The following is a 20,122-nucleotide window of genomic DNA, read 5'->3' on the forward strand; positions in this document are numbered from 1 at the left end:
AGAAACCTGTAATAAAGCACAGAGCTCCTCCTACAACTCATTTGCAACATTAGGACTAAAGATAACCGAACAACTTGATATGATGTAGCTTCATAAGCTGATAAGAAATATTTAATCCTAACAACCTTTTCCTGTTTTGCCTTTAAAAAGAACATGCTATCATCGACAAAAAGGTGTGACACCACAGGGCTGCACTATTCAATCCAATACCAGGCAAAAGACCTTACCTCTCAAACTTTTAAGTAATTGTGGAAACCATTTTGCACATAGAATGAAAAGGTAAGGAGAAATAGGATCCCCTTGACTTAAACCACCGGAAGGAACAATAGGCCTTATATCATTGGCTCCACAAGCAATAGAGTAACTAACAGTGTTAACCAGAATCTTAGGAGTTACACAATTCAGAATCTCATCACAATGACTTGATGAAGTAGTAAATAAAGAACGAAAATATTGAATAATCAGACCATCCAAACCTGTATTCCACGTTTTCCATTTCCCAAGCTCATCATGTAATTGGGACAATATATTCTTCCGTTTTCGACTAGAAAGCTAAAAACATGGAAAAACAACAATTTTTGTCACCATCCGCCAACCAGAACTGTTTCGCCTTATGTATCCAATAAATTTCTTGTTGCTCCAAAATAACATATAAAGCTTCACAGGCAGTACGATACATTTGGACAGGGAAAACATTCGTAGCCCCCTTATAATGCTGCATCTGCTTACAACAAATATCTAATTTCCATTTAAAGATAAGTTGGCATTGAAGATCCCAATCATTCGGCACCTTTGAACATGGCCAATCTGTAAATCGATCAGTTAACCAGTACCACTGTTCCATCTATCACACACTATTGTTCGACAATCCTCATCCTTAGTCAACATATCCTCGTGTACCATCTTAACAGATGCTGTTAAGATAGCATAATATGATGCGTTTTGCTCATTTTCAAAATATAAATTAGTGATTGGATGAAGATTTTATTTTAAGGCGCCTCGATCGTTTTCTCTAATTCTCTTTGTTTTTCACTTTGAGCCGAACCCATATACTCAAATTTGATCATGAGAATTAAAATTTTTAATCAAACTGAAGTTGAATTCCAAGTTTGGAGTCTTCTAGTTGAGTCAGTTCAATCTCACATTGAACTCAATTTTAATTGATTTATACTTCCTTAATAATAATACCATCAATTATAATTAAGGATGAAATTGTAACAGAGATTTTACTGTTACACAAATACTACTTAACGAATTGAAATGTAGCAATGATAAATGATAGAGTCTATGCTTTAGGAACTACAGGTGATAATAAATAGTTGAAAAAGCAAGTTGAAGAAATTACAAAATAGATAAACAAGAACTCCATTTCCATCTTTTGGCTTGATCGTTTTCCAAATCTAAGCTTAATATTTATTTATTTTATTAAATTAAAGGTCTCAATATGAAATTGAAATTTGTTTAGATTAATTTTTTAGGTGGAAAATAAAATCCAGCAAGGATGTACACGTTAGCCCAATTGCACTTTTTAGCCTAAAAACCTCTCTTCCTTTACCCTTTCCCATCAAAATTCTCATAAATCAAAAAGTTGGATTTTGAACTGAACCATGCGTTTAGCATGTTTTGTTACTTGTTAGGATATTAAGACTGGAATCTTTGTTTGATTTTTTATTTGAAAAAATATATTTCACCTAAGCAAATTTTAGTTCATCGGCTGAAATTAACATTTAAATGAAATGCTAAAAATTAATAGTATTTTCCGAAAAACCTATTCTAAAGTGTAGTTTGATAAGTTTTTTTACTTTTTATAACAATGCGTAAATGAGAGGATTTTGAATTGAGTATCTCCGAACGCATAATAAAACTTCATTAATTTGGTAAAAATTATTAAATTAATGTTTTGTATGCTTTCTTTGCCTTGTTCAATTATTAGATTTATGAAAAAGCAAAAAATTGCAACATTATTATACAGAATTTCCAATTTAAGGAGTTAGATTAGTGATAATAATAATAATAATAATAATAATTAGGCTGCTAACTCAAGCAAAGGAAAAAATGCACAGTGAGTTGAGTCTTAACTCTTAAAAACATTCCTTCCTTCAATTAAATAAACAGAGCTAGAATTTTGTATGGATGCTCTTGTACGTGTCGCACTGCTATCTGAATGCTTATGGACAGAGAAATAGTACAATTCACTTTAATTTTAAAACTTGTACTCATTTCATTCACAGTCAAGCAAGGTACACTGAAGCTACTGTATTACTAAATATTTATCACATATACGTGGATTTTCCAAATAATAAATTATTTTTCATTTTTACCCTATGGTCGTTTATTTTAATTCTTTAATAATTTATTATAATTTAAATAAATTAAAAATAATATAGTCAATTCATTCAAAAATTTATTATAATTATATCAAATATAACAAAGTATTTAAGAAAAAAAGAGAGTAGATGCTGTCATCGTATCCAATATCAAGAAATCTCAAAAGACCTTATCTAGTGGACTATTGGATGATGACAAGGAAAGTAAAATTATTTACACACAAAGAAAAAAGAAAGGAAATATCTAAAATAAATAAGAATTGTTTATGCAAGGAAAAGATGCATAAGATACTTCACATTAATAGAGATTTATGTTCATAAAGATTTTCTGTATTTATGCTGCACTAAAACTAATAGAGAATGCAAGGAATTATTCACAAGTGCACCAGCAAAGATATTGCATTTTCTGGTAAGAGAGGCAAGTTGAAGAAAGAGACAATAGGTCTGTCTTTATAGCAAAATTTCAAATTTTTCAAAAGTGAATTCCCCACTACACTTATTCTCATACTTTTGACCTTATTTAGAAAAAATTCTTCCTTACCACTGTCATAAACACAGTACTTTAATTACTTCCCTACCAATTCACTTCTTTATTCCTCTCCTATATCACAGCAATAACACATGTAAAAAGAAAATTATAATAAGCTAATAATACCCAAACATTTGAACTGCCAAGATTTAAATTTTATTACAGACCTAAATAATACGAGAAAAAATAAACCCAAGCATTTGCCTAAATTGTACAAGTTTTGCTTTTGGGTCCCTCTTTTTTTTTTTCTTTTTTTTTTCTCTCTTTAGTTTTTCAACTGGGCTAAGACACTTTTTAATTTGTTCAATAAGATGGTGAAATTAATTTTAATTGGATTTATAAAAATTATTCTAATTTCATCAAAGTCAATCAAACTCTGTAAAATCTAATAGAATCTGTGGAAATCCTACAATTCCATAATTCCATCAAACTCAACGATTCTTTTAAAATTTAAAAAGAATCGGGTTTTGGCCATATTCCGGTTTTGGAACCAGAACTGGAGGGGTTCTATCGGTGGCTCCAACACATTTTTTCATTAAAATCTCCAAATTAAACCCTCGTAACAACTAGAAATAGCTATATATATTACATTTAATTATGTTAAGAGTATTTGTGTAAGTTACATTTTTTGGATTTTAAAATTATGCGAACAGTCCAAAACCGATTCTTTTTTTTTTTTTTGAATTATAACTACGTCCGGTTTGAGTACTACGTCCGGTTTGAGTGCTGCAGGGTCCATATAAGGGGTGACTCTCCCAACGCAACAATTTCCAATCACTCCTTTGGTTAAGGGAGAAGGATCCCGAACACTCCAATTCTTAATTAAACTTTGGAATTGATGTTTGAGTGGTCAAAATGAAACAATAAAAAATAATTATAATAGTAACACACGCAAGAAAATGAATCTTGTTTTGCTCTTTCAGACTGAGTTGATGAAAACTAAAGCCTAGTGGGCGGACAAGATTTTAGACTTAGTGTCAGCCTGTGTAGCTCTCCTTTGCTTAAAGAACCAATGAACCAAAAGACATGACAAGAAGGAAGATGGAATCTATCTTTTAACTCAAATGACAAAAATACCCTCACAAGAAAGATTCTTACAATTGCATGGTGAGCATTTCTACAATGATACTTAACCATCAAAACAGGCAAAAATAAATACACATCAAAAGTAGATCAACATATATGCCACATGTATAATCAACATTTTCAATAATCGAAATACTAGATTTATATATCCAAAAGGGCAATAAACATGTAGTTTCCTGACACTCAGTCAGACAAATTAAGGTCATTATGGGAATTGAGAAATATTTTTAATGAAGCTTCTGTTAAAACAGGTGATGCTACATCAGCTTTTCATAATCTGCTAAAGCAACAAAGATAGCATATAAGAGAATTGTAAACAAGGATTCACACATACACACACAAAGTTATAAATATATAAGTGAAGATATCTTCAATCTTCAATCACTAGTTGCCATGATTTCCTTAGCAGATGTATATCATGTGGTGGCTGCTACAATTCCGCTCTATTTTGCTATGATGTTAGCCTACATATCTATGAAATGGTGGAGGCTCTTTACACCAGATCAGTGTGCAGGCATAAACATGTTTGTTGCTAAGTTTTCAATCCCCTTACTATCGTTCCAGGTCATTTCCAGCAACAATCCCTACAAAATGAATCTGAAACTCATATTGGCTGACTTTCTTCAAAAAATATTGGCTGTTTTAGTACTAACAGCAATCACTAAAATCAGCTCCAGAGGAAGGCTAAATTGGGTCATTACTGGTCTCTCTCTTTCAACATTGCCCAATACTTTGATCCTGGGAATTCCACTTTTGAAGGCTATGTATGGGGAAGAAGCCGACTCGCTCCTCTCCCAGATTATTGTCTTACAAAGCTTAGTTTGGTATAATTTGTTATTGTTTCTTTTTGAGCTCAATGCCACCTATGCAGCCCCAGTGACACCATCTTCAGAAACCACAGGTAGGCTGTATTCAGGTTTTGCAACCTTATCTTGGAAAAAAAAAAATTATTGAGGTTTTGCATTTTTTTGAGGGCAATCCCTAACATGAGCTATAGATACCAAATTCATATGTAGATCATTCCAAAATCTAATTTGACATCTCACAGATGGACAGTCTTTCAATCTCAATCCAGTTCAGTCAACTTTAGTTAGAGAAGATAACTCTAGTGGGCCCTTAAAACATTTCAATTATCTTTCCATTTCTTTCCTTTTATGTTCTTCCAATCAAATTCTCTCAATATGATTAAATACCTGTAATTAGAACCTTCATATAAACATCTCCAAGAAAGTAAATAAGAATTGAAAATTGATGGAACATGTTAAAATAATACAAATGTGTAACAAAATTGTTGATTTTGTTTAATGATTTAAATGTCCTTCAAAAAAAACAAAAATGGTTTCTTTTCTGATTCAAGAGGACCAGGAGGCCCCTGAAGAGGCACAATTAAAAGAGGGAGAAGATGAAACTCACACTAGACCAACAAGGAGAGTCAAGACCATGCTCATTCTCTTGACAGTGGGGAAGAAGCTATTGAGAAATCCGAATTTTCATGCTACTTCGTTGGGTCTCATTTGGGCAAGCATACATTTTAGGTAATTCTGCAGAAACATGAAAGAAAAATAGTTGCACCTTAGTTGGTTTCTAGTTAATAAACTTGTTTCAGGTGGGAAGTGAAATTACCAGACGTTGTTGATCAATCTATACGGATTTTATCAACAGGAGGGCTTGGTATGGCAATGTTCAGCTTAGGTATCATATCATATATCAGTAATATTATCAAATATTACAGGAATTTAAAAAACTGGGTTTTTAATGTCATCTCATTCTAATAGGTTTATTTATGGCATCTCGGACCAGTATAATAGCATGTGGCATTCGAATGGCAATAGTATCTATGGCAATCAAGTTTATTTCAGGGCCTGCCCTAATGGCAGTTTCTTCCTTTGCCCTTGTTCTAAAGGGCACAGTGTTTAAAGTGGCAATTGTGCAGGTGCATAAATTTTGTTTCTTTTGTTTACTAATCAAGATAAAAGGTTAAATAATGTTTCCATACTGCAGGCAGCTCTACCTCAAGGGATTGTTCCGTTTGTCTTTGCTAAAGAATATAATATTCATCCAGACATATTAAGCACAGGGTAACTAATATTTCTATGCACCTCAAACTCCAATTTTCAAATTTGCTCATGCCTTAACTTAATTTTCAGATATGCTTCTTTTTGTTGTAGGGTAATTTTTGGCATGCTTATTGCATTGCCAATAGCATTGGCCTACTACTCCCTATTAGCATTGTGAAAATCCTAAAGAATTATGCAGAACCCCGAAACAGCAGATTAGTACTACATTATTTCAAGGAAAGGGTCTAACTGTTGAAGATGAACTTTAGAAGTCTCATTCAATTGGTTCAATTTTTATCTTTTTTTTATCAGTTTTCTTTCATATGTTAATGTGATATGAAATATTTTTCTTTTCTTTTTTTTTTTTGTTTTCTTTAGCAAAAAAACATAAATGTATCTATCAAAAATTAGCAAGCTAATGCAATAATGAAACAGTCACTTACAAGTAAATTAGATTCAAATTATAATTAAAAGAGGGGAATAATTATAAATCTAAACAAAATTATAAAAAAAATACAAGTCTCACTATCAGATAAGATCAGAATGGGTTACCCAGTTCATTGTTCAGCTTCCAAGTATTGAAACAATCAGATTTACTTCTTTCATTGGCTTAAGAGACCAATACCTAAAAAAAATAAAATGAGAACACAAACTAATTAAGTGTGAACCAAACTCAAAACTTCCAAGAAATATTAAAAATAACAAAATAGTATTTTACAGCAAAATTCAACCTATGAATTCACAGAACATGCAGTTGATTTTCTTCAATGACTAAAGTTTCCAAGAAATGAAAAAAATATGTTTCTAATTTTCTCGCGAAGCAAGTGGAGGCAGAATATCTGTCAAAACAAGTAAGATCCAGTATCTGGTTTTCGACTTACTTAATTTGAAGCAGTGAACAATCACCACAATGGTTGGATTTCCAGCAAGCAATAGAGTCCAAATATAGGTATGAGCAGAAGCCTGTAACTATGTTTATCTGTGGATAGAAGAAATTCGCGAGGGTGGAACGGTCAATTGAAGTTCTAAATGAGGCGCCCAAGGGATGCTAGGGATGCTGGGTCAAAAGACTCGAACCATTATCTTATTATTATCCTTTCAGTAGGCGTTCCGTGGCAGCATTTCAACTAGCGTTTTGGAATTAAATTACCATTTTATAAAAATTTAATTTTATCGCTAAAATAACTAACAGATAAATTAGCTAATTTTTACAAACAGACACAACGACTAGTAACTATAAAAATTTTTAAACTATTCAATTTGAATTAATTTTTTAACTGTAGCTGATTCTGGTGTAATTTCAATGAACAACTAATTTCCACGATATCCATATTATTTATTTCATAAAGTTAATAGAAATTTATTTCTAAAGTTCCGTCTCTTTCCTTTAAAAATTAATGTGTATTTGGAAAAAGAATTAGTAAACTTTTTCAATATTTTAAAACGCTTATATTCATATAGAAAATAAAATTCATTAAATTTAAAAATAAAATAAAATAATCAAAGAAATTATGATTTTATTTTGTCTAAATATTCTTAATTAAATAAATTGTTAGAAAAATTTAAAAAATATTTCGAATAATGTAATTTTGGACTAAAGTAAAAAAATTTAAAAGGGAAAAACGTTGTTAGACTTTAGAGGTGCATATAATGAACTAAGTGATCATAAATTTTTCAAAATAAAAATAGAATTTTCGGTTTGAACTAGACCGAGAGCGTCATTTCAGGTTCATTAATATGACCTTAATTGGCCTATGAAATGTTGGTTCTAGATTAATTTTGAAAAAATGATATCGATTCAGTTCCAATTCATAATACAGTACGATTTGATTTTAGTTCGAACCAAACCAGTGGCATGCCTAAATACATGTAAACACCACGTGGAATTAAATATATGCTTGTTCATTAAGATTACGAGACATCAAATTTTATTTTTTAAAAAAAAACATAAATTTGATGAGATAGGTCATATTTTATTTTTAAAATTTATATTTGCTCCCTCTTTAAATGATGAGTTTCGAGCAATATCTAATAAGTCAAATAAAATAGAGGTACACAAGCAGTTGATCCAGTTAAAATCGAACCGGATAAAGATTTTGAAAGGCAAATAAAATTTCTTGAATAAAAACAAATCAAACCAAAATTACGATAAAAATCAAAATTGATTTGATTTGACTCGGTTCAAAAAATTTTTTAGTTTTTAATAGAATTGAATGGTTTTAAACCTAACCGGTTGGATTCTATAAAACTGAGAATTGAACGTATTGTGAGCAAATTAACAAAACTGAACACTATATATTTGTTCTTCAATTTAATCGATCCTTTTGTTCAGCCCTAAAATAAAAAATGAATATCCTTAAATATACTGTGAAGCATACAAATTTTAACGGATGATCTTAATTAAAGCGAACCATAAAGCTCAATTGAGTATAATGGTTTAAATTTCGACTCTTCTTAGAAGGAACCAGTTTTTATAATGTATTAGAATCAATTAGAACTTTATTGAATTGAGTTCTTGCTTTCTCTAAAATTAAAAAAATATATATATGAGAGATTTAAAATTCAAATTTCTTAATTTGGTAAAGATTATTAAAGAAAAAAAGCTTATTATAGACAAATAAAAGAATGATTTTCAATTAAAAACAAATTGAAATTTCTCACTTATGAAGCTCTCAAAGCTTTTTCCAATTTTGATTTTTGTTAGTAGTATCTACCATCTAGACTAAGTAAAGTGTTGGAGAATATGTCAATGGAATGGGCATTTATTTATTTGTCTGTAAATGTGGTGTAATGCACAAACAAAAGGGACCCACACGCTAACTTTTTACAGACAATAGGAATATTTACACTGCATGTAAAATGTAGACCATGTAAGATTAAGATAGCTGTTTTTATAGTTGAACTAATTCTTAGGTTGGTGTGGGGTCTATATGTTTCCAAAGTGGTCCCAATTTTCCCTATTATCATTTTCAGATAACAATTTTACAACCCAAATTGAGTGCACATATATTCACATTGAGGAATTTTGACAAGAATTGAAGTTTGGCTTTTAATTGTTTTTTTAATACTATTTTTAGTATTTTATAATAAGCATAAACTCCAATTTTTCTATTTGTAATTCAAAAAAAAAAAAAAATCAATTTTTAGCTTAATTTACTCCATGAATAGTGTAAAAAGTCCTCTGTTATCAGTTTGTGATTGGTAGAAATTCAAATTCAAGAGGTAAATTGAACGAAAATAATTAAGTTTAAGTTTTTTTTTTCCCTGAATTATAAGTTAATGGGAACAAATTGAGTTTTATTCTTATAATATAATAATATAATGGAACATAATCAAATATATTCTTGTTATCTACATATAATATTATGATTAACAAGCTAAACATGGTTAAACATAATCTTATAAGATAGATAATAATAATAGTTTAATTTTAAAATGCTGATGCCAAAAAAAAGGTTTTTAGTTTAAATAATATTTTTAATTAGAATAGAAAAATTGATATTATCATCTTGTAGAGTATTAAAAGGAAACATGACTTCCTTATTTGAACTCATTTAATTTTCATATTTTAACTAATTTATTTTTATATTTTGAACTTAAATTTTCTAATTTTTTTAACAAAACAATCTTATAAAACATTTAAGTCTATTTTCTCTAATACAAAATACTTAGAGGTTGATTATACACAACTTTATATTTAATTAATTAACTTTTTACATTAAGAAAATAATATAGTGAGTATCTAATTTTCTAATTCATATTTCACCTTAACCTATTTACTTTTAGGTCTTTATCATTTAAAATATATTCAAAAATACTCAAATTCTCCATCCTAAAAATTGAAAAGTCTGCCTTATTAGAATTAATTCCACATATGGAAGTGTCATTTTCATCAAAATCTTGTTCTAGACAAGTGCCACTATCACTTGCTTTATTGATTTCATTCTCAAATCTCAACATTTCATTACATTCTCAAATCTCTTTTACCAAATTGAATTTGACCTAAAAGTTAGTTGGATATAATTTAATAAAAGTCTCATATGTATAAATTCACCATTGAATTTTACAATTTTAATTTTGTGGCACCCTGAACTTTGCGGATGACTTATCGTTCACTTGAATTTATAAATTTTGGTAGTATTAAACACATTTCGATATTAACATCAATAATTTTTGGGAGTTTTGGCTTTTATCTATAGAATATCGACTTAATATATAGTTAACATGACTTCTGAAATAATAATTTTTAAAAATTTTAACTTTTTAATGAGTGTTAAATTTGCAGGTTGAAGTGTTCAATAAAATAATTTTGAAAATTGAAGTATTTTATAGATGTAGTTTTATAAGTTAAAATATTTAATGAGTCAAGATAAAAATTAAGAGTTTAAAGTAATAAAGTTCAGGTGAATTTATATATTCCTCCTTTAATAAAATTAAAATGGTTACTCTACTAAAATAAAATAATATGCCTATGTTTTTGGATATAGTGGCAAATTAGATTATTTAGCTAAACCTCATAAGTTAAAGTTTCAAAAAAATAAAAAAAAAGTACATAAAGTAAATATTAATATTATACTGCATATAAAGTTCTTACACATTTAAGGCTTAATAACAATACTATCAACTCTTTGTTTTTTTTCCTTTGAGTCAGCACCCACCAACTTATTTGGATAAAGGTGGTTCTTTTTCACTCTTTCTTTACTTAATTTTTTTAAATAATACATTATTTTTGTGATCATTTGTAAATTTATTCTCTCAAATTTATCATATAGTTGATAAATTTGAATATTTATGGTATCCTCTTAGTGGAATTGTGTCTAGGGCTGAATAAACGGTCAATTCGATTCAAATTGAACCGAACGGAGGCTATAAAATAAAAATCAAATTTTTTATAACAGATCGAATCGAACTGAAATTTGAATGTGAACTGAACTAATCGATTCGATATGTGTTTATCGATTTTTCCCATTTCAGTTCGATTTTAAATCCAACCGATGAATTTCTATGCAATCAATTCGAACCGGACAATAAATATGATTCAAACCAAATGAACCAATTATTCAAATCTCTCTTAAACACTTGACTGAACCGAACTAAAATGGATTGATTCGATTTTCAGTTAGGTCCAATGAGTAGTTTTGCTCACCCCTAGTTGTGTCTTTTTATTTTATTGTGTTTGAATATTTTCGTTTCTTTCATAGAGTTATTCCTCGCTGTTGACGATATTATATGTGTGGTTTTGATTCCTTCTTTGTTGGCACTTTAAAATACAAGATGATTTTGTTTTTTTTAGGTTTGTTGATTTATTATTATCACATCCTATTGTAATTTTTCTAATTTTTTTTTTTTTAAAAAACGTCAACAATCATATATGGCTCACATGATGGATTTGATTTAGGCCATTAATATATTATATGGTTACCCACTCTCTACGCTTCTAATTTTAGATATCTTTGTATTTAAATGCGAAAAAAACTCTTTAATTGCATTATCCAACTCCATTCCTTTATCCATTACTTAGCTAAGGTTCAAAAAAGAGAATTAAATAATAATAATAATAAATGGAGTTGGCTAAGATAGTTTTGATCTTTGTTCTTTTTGTTTCCACTATTATTCCAAATCTAACGGCAGCAGATGATACCATTGGCGTTTACGACGAGGTATGGAAAAAACGACAACAGGAAGCCAAGAGCCACCTGATGGACGCCTATGTTGCCGCCGCTACTGCCCAGTAATTATCCAACTTTTCATTTCTTTTAATCACGATTAGATGTTTTCACTAATTTTTCAGAGGTGGTTTAGATTGATAGAATTTGAATTATAAAATTTAAATATTTTATTATTTTACTGAATTTTTTTATTTAATTGAAAAAATATAGATAAAGATGGAATAAGATTTTCCTCAATTATTATATATATATATATATTATTAATGAAATTTAAATTATTTAATTTCATTTGGAAAATACTTTAATTGAGGTTTAAATCATTTTTCTTATTGCTTCAAAGGAAAAAAAAAAACATTAGGCCTGGCCCATTCAATTAAACTTGGACCCAAGTTTGGGTAAGAAGTTTTGTTCTCGGCCTGGCTCGTGAGAGCTAACTCTTAGCAAGGCCTTTTACATAGGACTTGTCCTCATAATAATAATATATTATATATAATATTCATTAAGAATATTTTGTAATAAAAATATTACCTTTAAAAAATATTTTTTTAAGTAACTGATTTTTTCTTATTTTAATTATAACATTGAAAATTAGTTAAAAACTAATTTTTTTTTAATTCAATAAGGTTACAAATATATTTTGAATTGGACAAAATTTAATTTTTTTAATAGTTGTCAGCTATATTAGTTACTCTTTTCATATTTATCAAATGTTGAAAGAAGCGACGTTTCATAATCTATTCTACAAATACTAACAGTTATGTTAAAATTATTGCCCGACAGGGACATAAATTTGAAAAAATTATGAAATTAAATTAAAAATAGATAAATCTATAATTATAAAAAAATATTTAGAAAGTAAAATTTGAAAATAATGTCATGTCATTCAATTGATGGTTGCAGTGGAAGTGCACCTGCAAATGCTCCAAGTGAACATTCTCCAGGTGCAAATGCTCCAAGTGAACATTCTCCAGGTGCACATGCTCCAAGTGAAAATTCATCAGGTGCAAATTCTCCAGGTGCAAACTCTCCAGCTGCGTAGAAAACAACACTAGAGACCCTAATAATTCTACTCTTGGAGGGTGATTTCTATTTGTACGCATCTTTAATGGATGATCCGCTGGGTTACTAGACTTCTTTATTTTATTATAATGTAAATTTATTCATTTTATTTTATATTTTTTAAAATTACTTCCAAATTTCTTTAAGTGGAGAAATGGTGGCAGATTTGAATTTATGCACTGTGCCATTATTATTATTTTTAGAATACTAATCATTGGAACAGCAAATTGTTCCACAAATTGCAATTTATTTAATTTTTTTTTTAGCATGGAAAATATGATTTGAGCTTGGATCTATTGTCATGTTGTAATGTACTTACCATTAAACTATGCCTTGATGTGCCAATTTATTTAATCTTAGAAATAATAGTAAATCAAATGAATTAAAAATGTAAAAAATTTATATATAATTTTCAAAAAGATAAAATATAAAATATGAAACTTTAACTATTAGTTTTGTTTAAATACTAAATATTGGAAGAAAAAAATTTATTCGAATATGTTAATAGCAACTTGTTTAGTCTTAAAAATAAGCATCGTGGTCCAGCTCATACTAAGTTGTGTTGCCTTCTTTAGGTTTTTTCATGACAACATTCATTGGCTCGAGAGCCTCTTGCTCTTCAGGCACATATTGAATTTTTCAATTCTGAACTTTATAGTTATCACCATTAAATTTAATTTCATTGTTGAGTTCAAGAACTATGTTTTTCATAATGTATGTCATTGAATAGATACACAATCTATAGTAGACAATATTTACTCACTTTTATTAATATGAAATACACACAAGAAAATTATTTTTAATATCCAATTGCACATATTAATAACAATTCACACCATCCATATACAATATGAGATAATATAACATAGCAAATAATAATAATAATAATTAGAAAAAATTTCTATTACATATCTATATATCGGTCAAATATACTAATTAGGACATACTTTTTATAAAATACATGATCATGTTCTTAAATTACGGTATTGTTAGACACTTTTGTCCTTCCGTTCACTTTCACTTTTTAAGCGTTTATCCGTGAGTCACAACACTAAAATGCGAGCAAAAGAGAGATAATATTTTTTATGACTAAAATACCCTCACTATCCTTCCCCTCTTACCATTCTCTCTCTTCATCTCCCGTGACCTTCAGCTGCAGTAATGGCGGCTGAGGAATTGATTCAGTAAAAGGACAACAATTGCCATGGAATTATTAACCAGTGAAGACAAATATTGGGACTACTTTGTTGGATTAGAGTAATTTTTTTAGGAGCTGGCTGAAAATGATCATAATAGGTGTGGGACACCTCCAGCTTCAAAAGTCGGCTATTGACGCTTTGTCTACCATCAAAATCACTAAGAAGTCGTTGAATTTGGAGAATGAATCAATTTGCTACTTGCAAAGATGAGTTCGAGAAGGAGCTGAGACAAATAAATGCCACGTAAACATGTTTTGAGGAATATTGTATTGTAGGTTTATACTAGAAAATTATCCAATAGTTTTTTTAAAAGTTATCCAAAAGAAGACATGAAAGACTCCCTTCGTTCTTTTTATATAGACAAATTTTTGTTTTTTTTGTTGTTCTTTCTATATAAACAAAATCAACTTATTTGGTAAATTTGGAAAGGATGCCTAATTTAATTTTTTTTCTTCTAAAAAATCCTAAAGTAATGGCAGACGAAAATTAAGTTGAGCATTAATTATTAAGAGAAATCATGGGGATTTTTTTTTAAATCAAATTTCCATTGAGTTTTTTTTATTGCTATTTGTTTGCAAAAGTGAGCTCAGTTTAAAATAGCTCGAGTAGTATTGGGCACTACTTATCAATATTTTGGTACAACTTCTTTATAGAGGGACTAACTGAATTTATATATTCAAAGATATTTTTTCGTTTGTTTGCCTTTCTTGCATGTTTAGATAGATCATTTTCGACTATCTTTCCAATGACCATCTCTTCTTCTATTGGAGAAACCTTTAAATTGATTAGAATTTCATTGCATATGGGAACAACTTACGAGTTTGTAGACGAGTCTTGGAGAAAATCATTGAGAGTTAATTGATTTGGTTGGATTCATGCTGGACGAACATATTGTGGATTGCAATATCTAATTGTGTTCCAGTCAAAAATTTATATATATGTTCTCGTTTTTATGAAGTTAAGGAGACTCTATAATTCAAATAAAAAAATTGGCTCTTAAATTTTGATTAATTTTTTCGTGCAAAAAGGTCAATGAAGGGCCTAAAATTAAGTTTCAAAATTTTGAATTTTCATTTATAAATGTGATTAGTTAATATCCCATTAATTAAGCAACAACCACAAATAATCCCTCCAAATTTTTAGAGAGACAATGCATTTATAGCTATATTAACCTAAGAAATGTGAATAAATATTTGCATTTTAGAGTAGTAGTTAATGTTATTTTAGGGATAATATAGGCAAAAAAGAAAAAAAAATTAGTTTAACTAATTTCTTGGTATTGATAAAAATTGTGCGTATATAAAAAGAAGGGAGTAGCTTAATACATAAATTTAATCCTGAATTTTCGTTCGTTCTTCTTGTGGCCCCTAAACTTTATAGGAATCCAATTATAACCATACATTTTCACATTTAAATAATAACTATATTCCTCACAAAAATAGCTTTGTAGAGGTTAAATGATTAAGAAGTTTTTCTCAGTTGAAGTTTTATATATTTGTAAGGTGTAGTTTTTTTTTAACTCTATTTTATTTTAAGTAAATTATTTCTAATTTCTAAGATAAAATATTTTTGTAATTTCTTATAACATATTTAATTTTCATAATTTTCCATATAAAACTCTAATTCAGATTCACAATATCTATTACTTAAATTCAAAATGATTCATTCATGAGATCATTATAAAATATCAAATTAATTCAAATATAAAAAAAATTAAATAAATGATTATAAAGTTTCAAATTAACCAATAATTTATGATTAAATATATTGATTAATTTATTATTATTAATAAAAATTTTCAGTACGACATTGAAAATTTTAAAGTTTTCAATATAAGTCAATAACAATAATTATCAAGTAACATGTAAATGTCCACATGCTACAAAGCACAATATACAGTAATAAAGCAACTGTGACGTGGATCTTCACCTAATGAATATAAAAACTCAAAGCATGATGGTAAAAAAAATAAATAAATAAATAAACATTAACGAAAAAACAATTATTATTAAAAAAAATAAACTCGAAAAAACATGATAGCAATCAGCAAAAAAATATCCCTAACCTAAGAATTCCTATAAGTGATGGGAATGGGCCAGGAGTTCATAATTCCCGGTCTCATCCCAAAATATTGGGACGTAAAAATGAAGTTCCAATCCCGTCCCAAAAGATATATAATTCCGTCTCATTCTGATTTAGAAAAGACAAAAATTTAGATTTATGCGACAAAATGGAATGAGTCAGGACGGAAATTAATTAGAATTTCCCATAATCTTACTAAATTACTTTTCATATAAAAAAAATAAAAAAATTACTATAATCATTAATTACAATCAAATAAAAGTATATATTGGAACCATTTGAGTGGAGCCATTTGTTATTTTTGGAAAAAGTATATATAAACATTGTTATTGGAAAAACTATATATTGCATAAGATTCCTGCAAGTGTTAAGGAAAACGAAACGAAAGGAAGCAAACTTACATAGCTGCTATGGAGGATTTGATTTAGGCCAGTAATATATTATATGGTTACCCATTCTCTGCGCTTCTAATTTTAGTTGTATAATCTTTTATTAGTTTGCTATTTATACATAGCCAAAATCTATAAACCAGCAGAGCAATAATATTGCTATGTACTAATAAAATCAAGCTCCTTATGGTCTAGTGTGGTCTGAACCCAGATCTTCTTTTGCACCAATTACAGTGGTCCATGGTTCAGTCCTAGACCTTCTCTATCTATTACCTAGATAGAGTTTTTAAAAAATTTTATATATTGAATAAAGAGAATAAAGAAAAGAAAAGAAAAAAAAAACAAGAAAAGGACAGAAAGAAAGAAAGAAAAACAATACAAAGTACGATAATTTTGTAGTGAAAATGGAGGTGGCCAAGATAGCTTTCATGTTTGTGTTTTGGTTTGGTTTTATTACTCCAAATCTAATGGCAGACATGAAAAAATATGATAAGGTCTGGCAAGAAAGATCAGAAGAAGCCAGGAAGAACATGATGGAAGCCTACGATCCTGATCCTATTGCAGTCACTGCAGAGGTCAACGAGCAAGTTAATCATCAGTAATTTATTCTACTTCATTGTTCTCTTCATTTCTTTTTCGTTTTGTAGGAATCAGATTTTACAAATACAACTATATATATATATATATATATATATATATATATTGACATCACAGGAGATAAATTAACTTATAACTGGGTGGAAATGTAAAAAATATTCTTCCTTTTACATCACTTTAGATATGTATAAAAAGAATATTGCGACATATCTTTTCATACAGCTTTCTCAAACTGATATTTTTTATATACCGAAATAGAGGATTCCAACATTTAGAGTCAAAAGGAATAGTTACGTGAGGTTTTTCAAACCAGAAAAAATCTTCATATTTATCTGTCAATATTTCTAACTTTGAATTTTCTTATTTTCATTCTGATAAAAAAATTTATAAAAGTGGTTTATTTCTATGGCATGTCTCTTTAAAGTGAAAATGGAATTCATCCTTTGTTTTATCCTTTCCATTCACTTGGATCTCTTTCGTTTTCGTCGATTTTATCCGGATCCTCATTTTCTTCTGAAAAAAGGGAAGAAGAGGATCTTCTTCGGTGGATCCCTCTTGTTCCGATTTAGTCCCCTCCGTTTCGGAAGTTGTTTCTCTTTCTGCATCAGTTTCATGTTTTAGTTTATTTCATTAAGTAGATTAGAGAAAGGAGACATAACCCATATCTATGAATTATGTTCTTGATTGTTGCAGGATAGATGGAAATGCAAAGACAAACTCTACAATTAACCACACAAAAGGGACTAATAATTTTGAAACCGGGGCAGAAGCCAACAACACTAGGAGAAGCCTTAAGCAAAAAAAACAAAAATACAATGGTCCATGCCAAGCCAACAACCCAATTGACAAGTGCTGGAGGTGCAGAAAGAACTGGGTCAAAGACCGGCAACGGCTCGCATCATGTGCACTAGGGTTTGGTCGTCGAACGACAGGAGGCAAAGGCGGAAAAATCTACGTTGTCACTGATAATTCAGACCATGATTGTGTAGAGCCTAAACCCGGGACTTTACGCCATGCAGTGATTCAAAAAGAACCATTATGGATTATATTTGCATGTGATATGAACATAAAGTTAAGCCAAGAGCTTATTATGGCTCATAATAAGACTATCGATGGAAGAGGATTTAATGTTCATATTTCTCATGGTGCTGGCATTACGATTCAATTTGTTAGTAATATAATTATTCACGGTTTGCGAATTCACCATATTTGTTCTACTTGTGGTGGAATGATTAGAGATTCGGTTGATCATGTCGGACTTAGGACAGCGAGTGATGGGGATGGAATTAGTATCTTCGGATCTACAAATGTTTGGATTGATCATGTTTCTATGTCTAATTGCCAAGATGGACTTATTGATGCAATTCAAGGATCTACTGCAATTACCATTTCAAATTGCCACTTCAGCAACCATAATGATGTAAGTAACCACTTAATTATATTTCCATGTCTGGGATGAATGGTTTTACCTTTGATCTTAGATAAACTTAATACAATAAGCGAAAGCTAACTCGCCATACCACAATCCATTACATTGAGTATTTTTTTAGATTGTGACTAACTATGGACCAAGTAATTTGAACGTCGGCATTGACGGAGTGAGGGGCTAGGGGTGGCCCCTCCTAACTTTTTTTTTTTTTAAAAAAAATTGCCCACTTTTATCTTCTAATCCTGGCTCCGTCACTGGCCGTCGAATCAGCAATACCATTACTAAAATTGACCAACTTCTCTAAGAAATTTTTGCTCGATTCAAAGAGTGTGCATGACTTTATAGGAATCACATCTCTGAAATTGCTATAGGAAAGAATTAGTTTTAGAATATGATATATAAATAATCAAGTTTTTGGATGATTTATGTGCAGGCAATCCTGTTGGGTGCAAGTGATAGCTTCTCAGGTGATCAATTTATGCAAATAACAGTAGCATTCAACCATTTTGGTCAGGGACTTGTACAAAGAATGCCAAGATGCAGATGGGGTTTCTTCCATGTAGTTAACAATGATTATACTCACTGGCTATTGTACGCCATTGGTGGTAGCATGCACCCCACCATTGTTAGCCAGGGTAACCAATTTGTTGCCCCAGATGACAAGTATATAAAAGAGGTAACGAAAAATTATAACAGAACTATATTTGTAATGAACAGTTTTCTGGTTCTGGAATCGTTTCCAAAACCCTGAGAGATTTAGAGTTTGAATCTTATAAACCACGAAGTTATTACACCAAGTAACTCACATATTTTTGTGTGGTTATAGGTGACAAAGAGGGACTATGCACCAATGTCAGAATGGAAGAAATGGAATTGGAGATCAGAAGGAGATTTGATGGTGAATGGAGCGTTCTTTGTTGAATCTGGAGAACCTGCCTTGCATCTAAGACCAAGTAAGAAGTTTATGATCAAAGCAAAGCATGGACGTTTTGCTACACAAATGACACGCTTTGCAGGAGCACTTGATTGTAAATATGGAAAAAAATGTTAGAAAAACGGGCTCTGATCATCAATTATGATTTACACATTGGATGGAAGAGACATGCATATATGAAATTTGCTGCTTTTGTTGGATGTGTGGAGAAGAACTAAGGTCATGTTTGTATGATTTTTTTTCTTGTTATTTATTTTGTTTGGGGAAAATGGGGAAAAAAAGTAGATTGGGATTTAGATGGGAAGTGGGAAAAAAGATTTTTTATTTGCCCCATATTTTCCCCCTATTTTTATATGTTGAGCTTGTATTAGTATTTTTTTTTTTTTTTTTACCTACTTTCATTGTGTCTTACTATTTTATTTTATTTTTTAATTATAGCAGGCAATTAATGATGAAAAGAATTGATTGGACAATTGAAATCAATTAGTTATGTACATGTAATTTTGTTATTAATTTTAAGTAATAATGACAATTTATTAAAAACTATTAGTGATATTATTGTTTTATTTAGTACCTTAAAGTAATATTAATTATTTTATTAATTAATAAAAAAACTTAAAAATTTTATTATTTAGAAAAAATCAATGATATTATAAATGTAATAACTAAAAAATATCATTAGTATTATTAATAATATATAAATTTCATCTTCATCAATTTCTAAATTAAAAGAAAACTAAATTATAAAAAGATCAAAAAAATTTT

At 29.5% G+C, this 20,122-nt stretch overlaps 3 protein-coding genes and 1 long non-coding RNA gene across 5 annotated transcripts; 3 read left to right on the forward strand and 1 right to left on the reverse strand.

Moving 5' to 3' along the window:
• Positions 1-4,059: 4,059 nt before the first annotated feature.
• Positions 4,060-7,073, reverse strand: LOC149492531 (uncharacterized). 2 transcript variants are annotated; one of them, XR_016318870.1, is made up of 4 exons: positions 6,881-7,073; positions 6,552-6,624; positions 5,356-5,483; positions 4,060-4,868 (listed from the first exon to the last, which is right to left on the reverse strand). It is a non-coding gene; the product is annotated as an uncharacterized LOC149492531 (long non-coding RNA). The 2 variants fall into 2 exon arrangements; XR_016318869.1 differs by having other exon boundaries at positions 4,060-5,135; positions 6,881-7,071.
• On the forward strand, positions 4,336-6,354 carry PIN8 (Auxin efflux carrier family protein). Its single transcript, XM_089716521.1, has 6 exons — positions 4,336-4,843; positions 5,300-5,477; positions 5,549-5,634; positions 5,718-5,875; positions 5,944-6,020; positions 6,111-6,354. Exons 1-6 carry the CDS (start codon positions 4,336-4,338, stop codon positions 6,175-6,177), a joined length of 1,074 nt encoding a protein of 357 aa, XP_089572647.1. The 3' UTR covers positions 6,178-6,354.
• Positions 7,074-11,481: 4,408 nt separating the features above from the next.
• On the forward strand, positions 11,482-13,023 carry LOC149492533 (uncharacterized). The gene is made up of 2 exons (XM_089716515.1): positions 11,482-11,730; positions 12,569-13,023. Exons 1-2 carry the CDS (start codon positions 11,561-11,563, stop codon positions 12,705-12,707), a joined length of 309 nt encoding a protein of 102 aa, XP_089572641.1. The 5' UTR covers positions 11,482-11,560; the 3' UTR covers positions 12,708-13,023.
• A 3,528-nt stretch (positions 13,024-16,551) lies between these two features.
• LOC149492534 (putative pectate lyase P59) lies at positions 16,552-19,746 on the forward strand. The gene is made up of 4 exons (XM_089716514.1): positions 16,552-16,995; positions 17,688-18,414; positions 18,857-19,099; positions 19,250-19,746. Exons 1-4 carry the CDS (start codon positions 16,802-16,804, stop codon positions 19,472-19,474), a joined length of 1,389 nt encoding a protein of 462 aa, XP_089572640.1. The 5' UTR covers positions 16,552-16,801; the 3' UTR covers positions 19,475-19,746.
• The last annotated feature ends 376 nt before the right edge of the window (positions 19,747-20,122 follow it).

This window comes from Jatropha curcas, chromosome 11 (genome assembly GCF_041381405.1).
Source record: "Jatropha curcas cultivar XTBG-Jc1 chromosome 11, XTBG_Jcur_1.0, whole genome shotgun sequence".
Lineage (NCBI taxonomy): Eukaryota > Viridiplantae > Streptophyta > Magnoliopsida > Malpighiales > Euphorbiaceae > Jatropha > Jatropha curcas.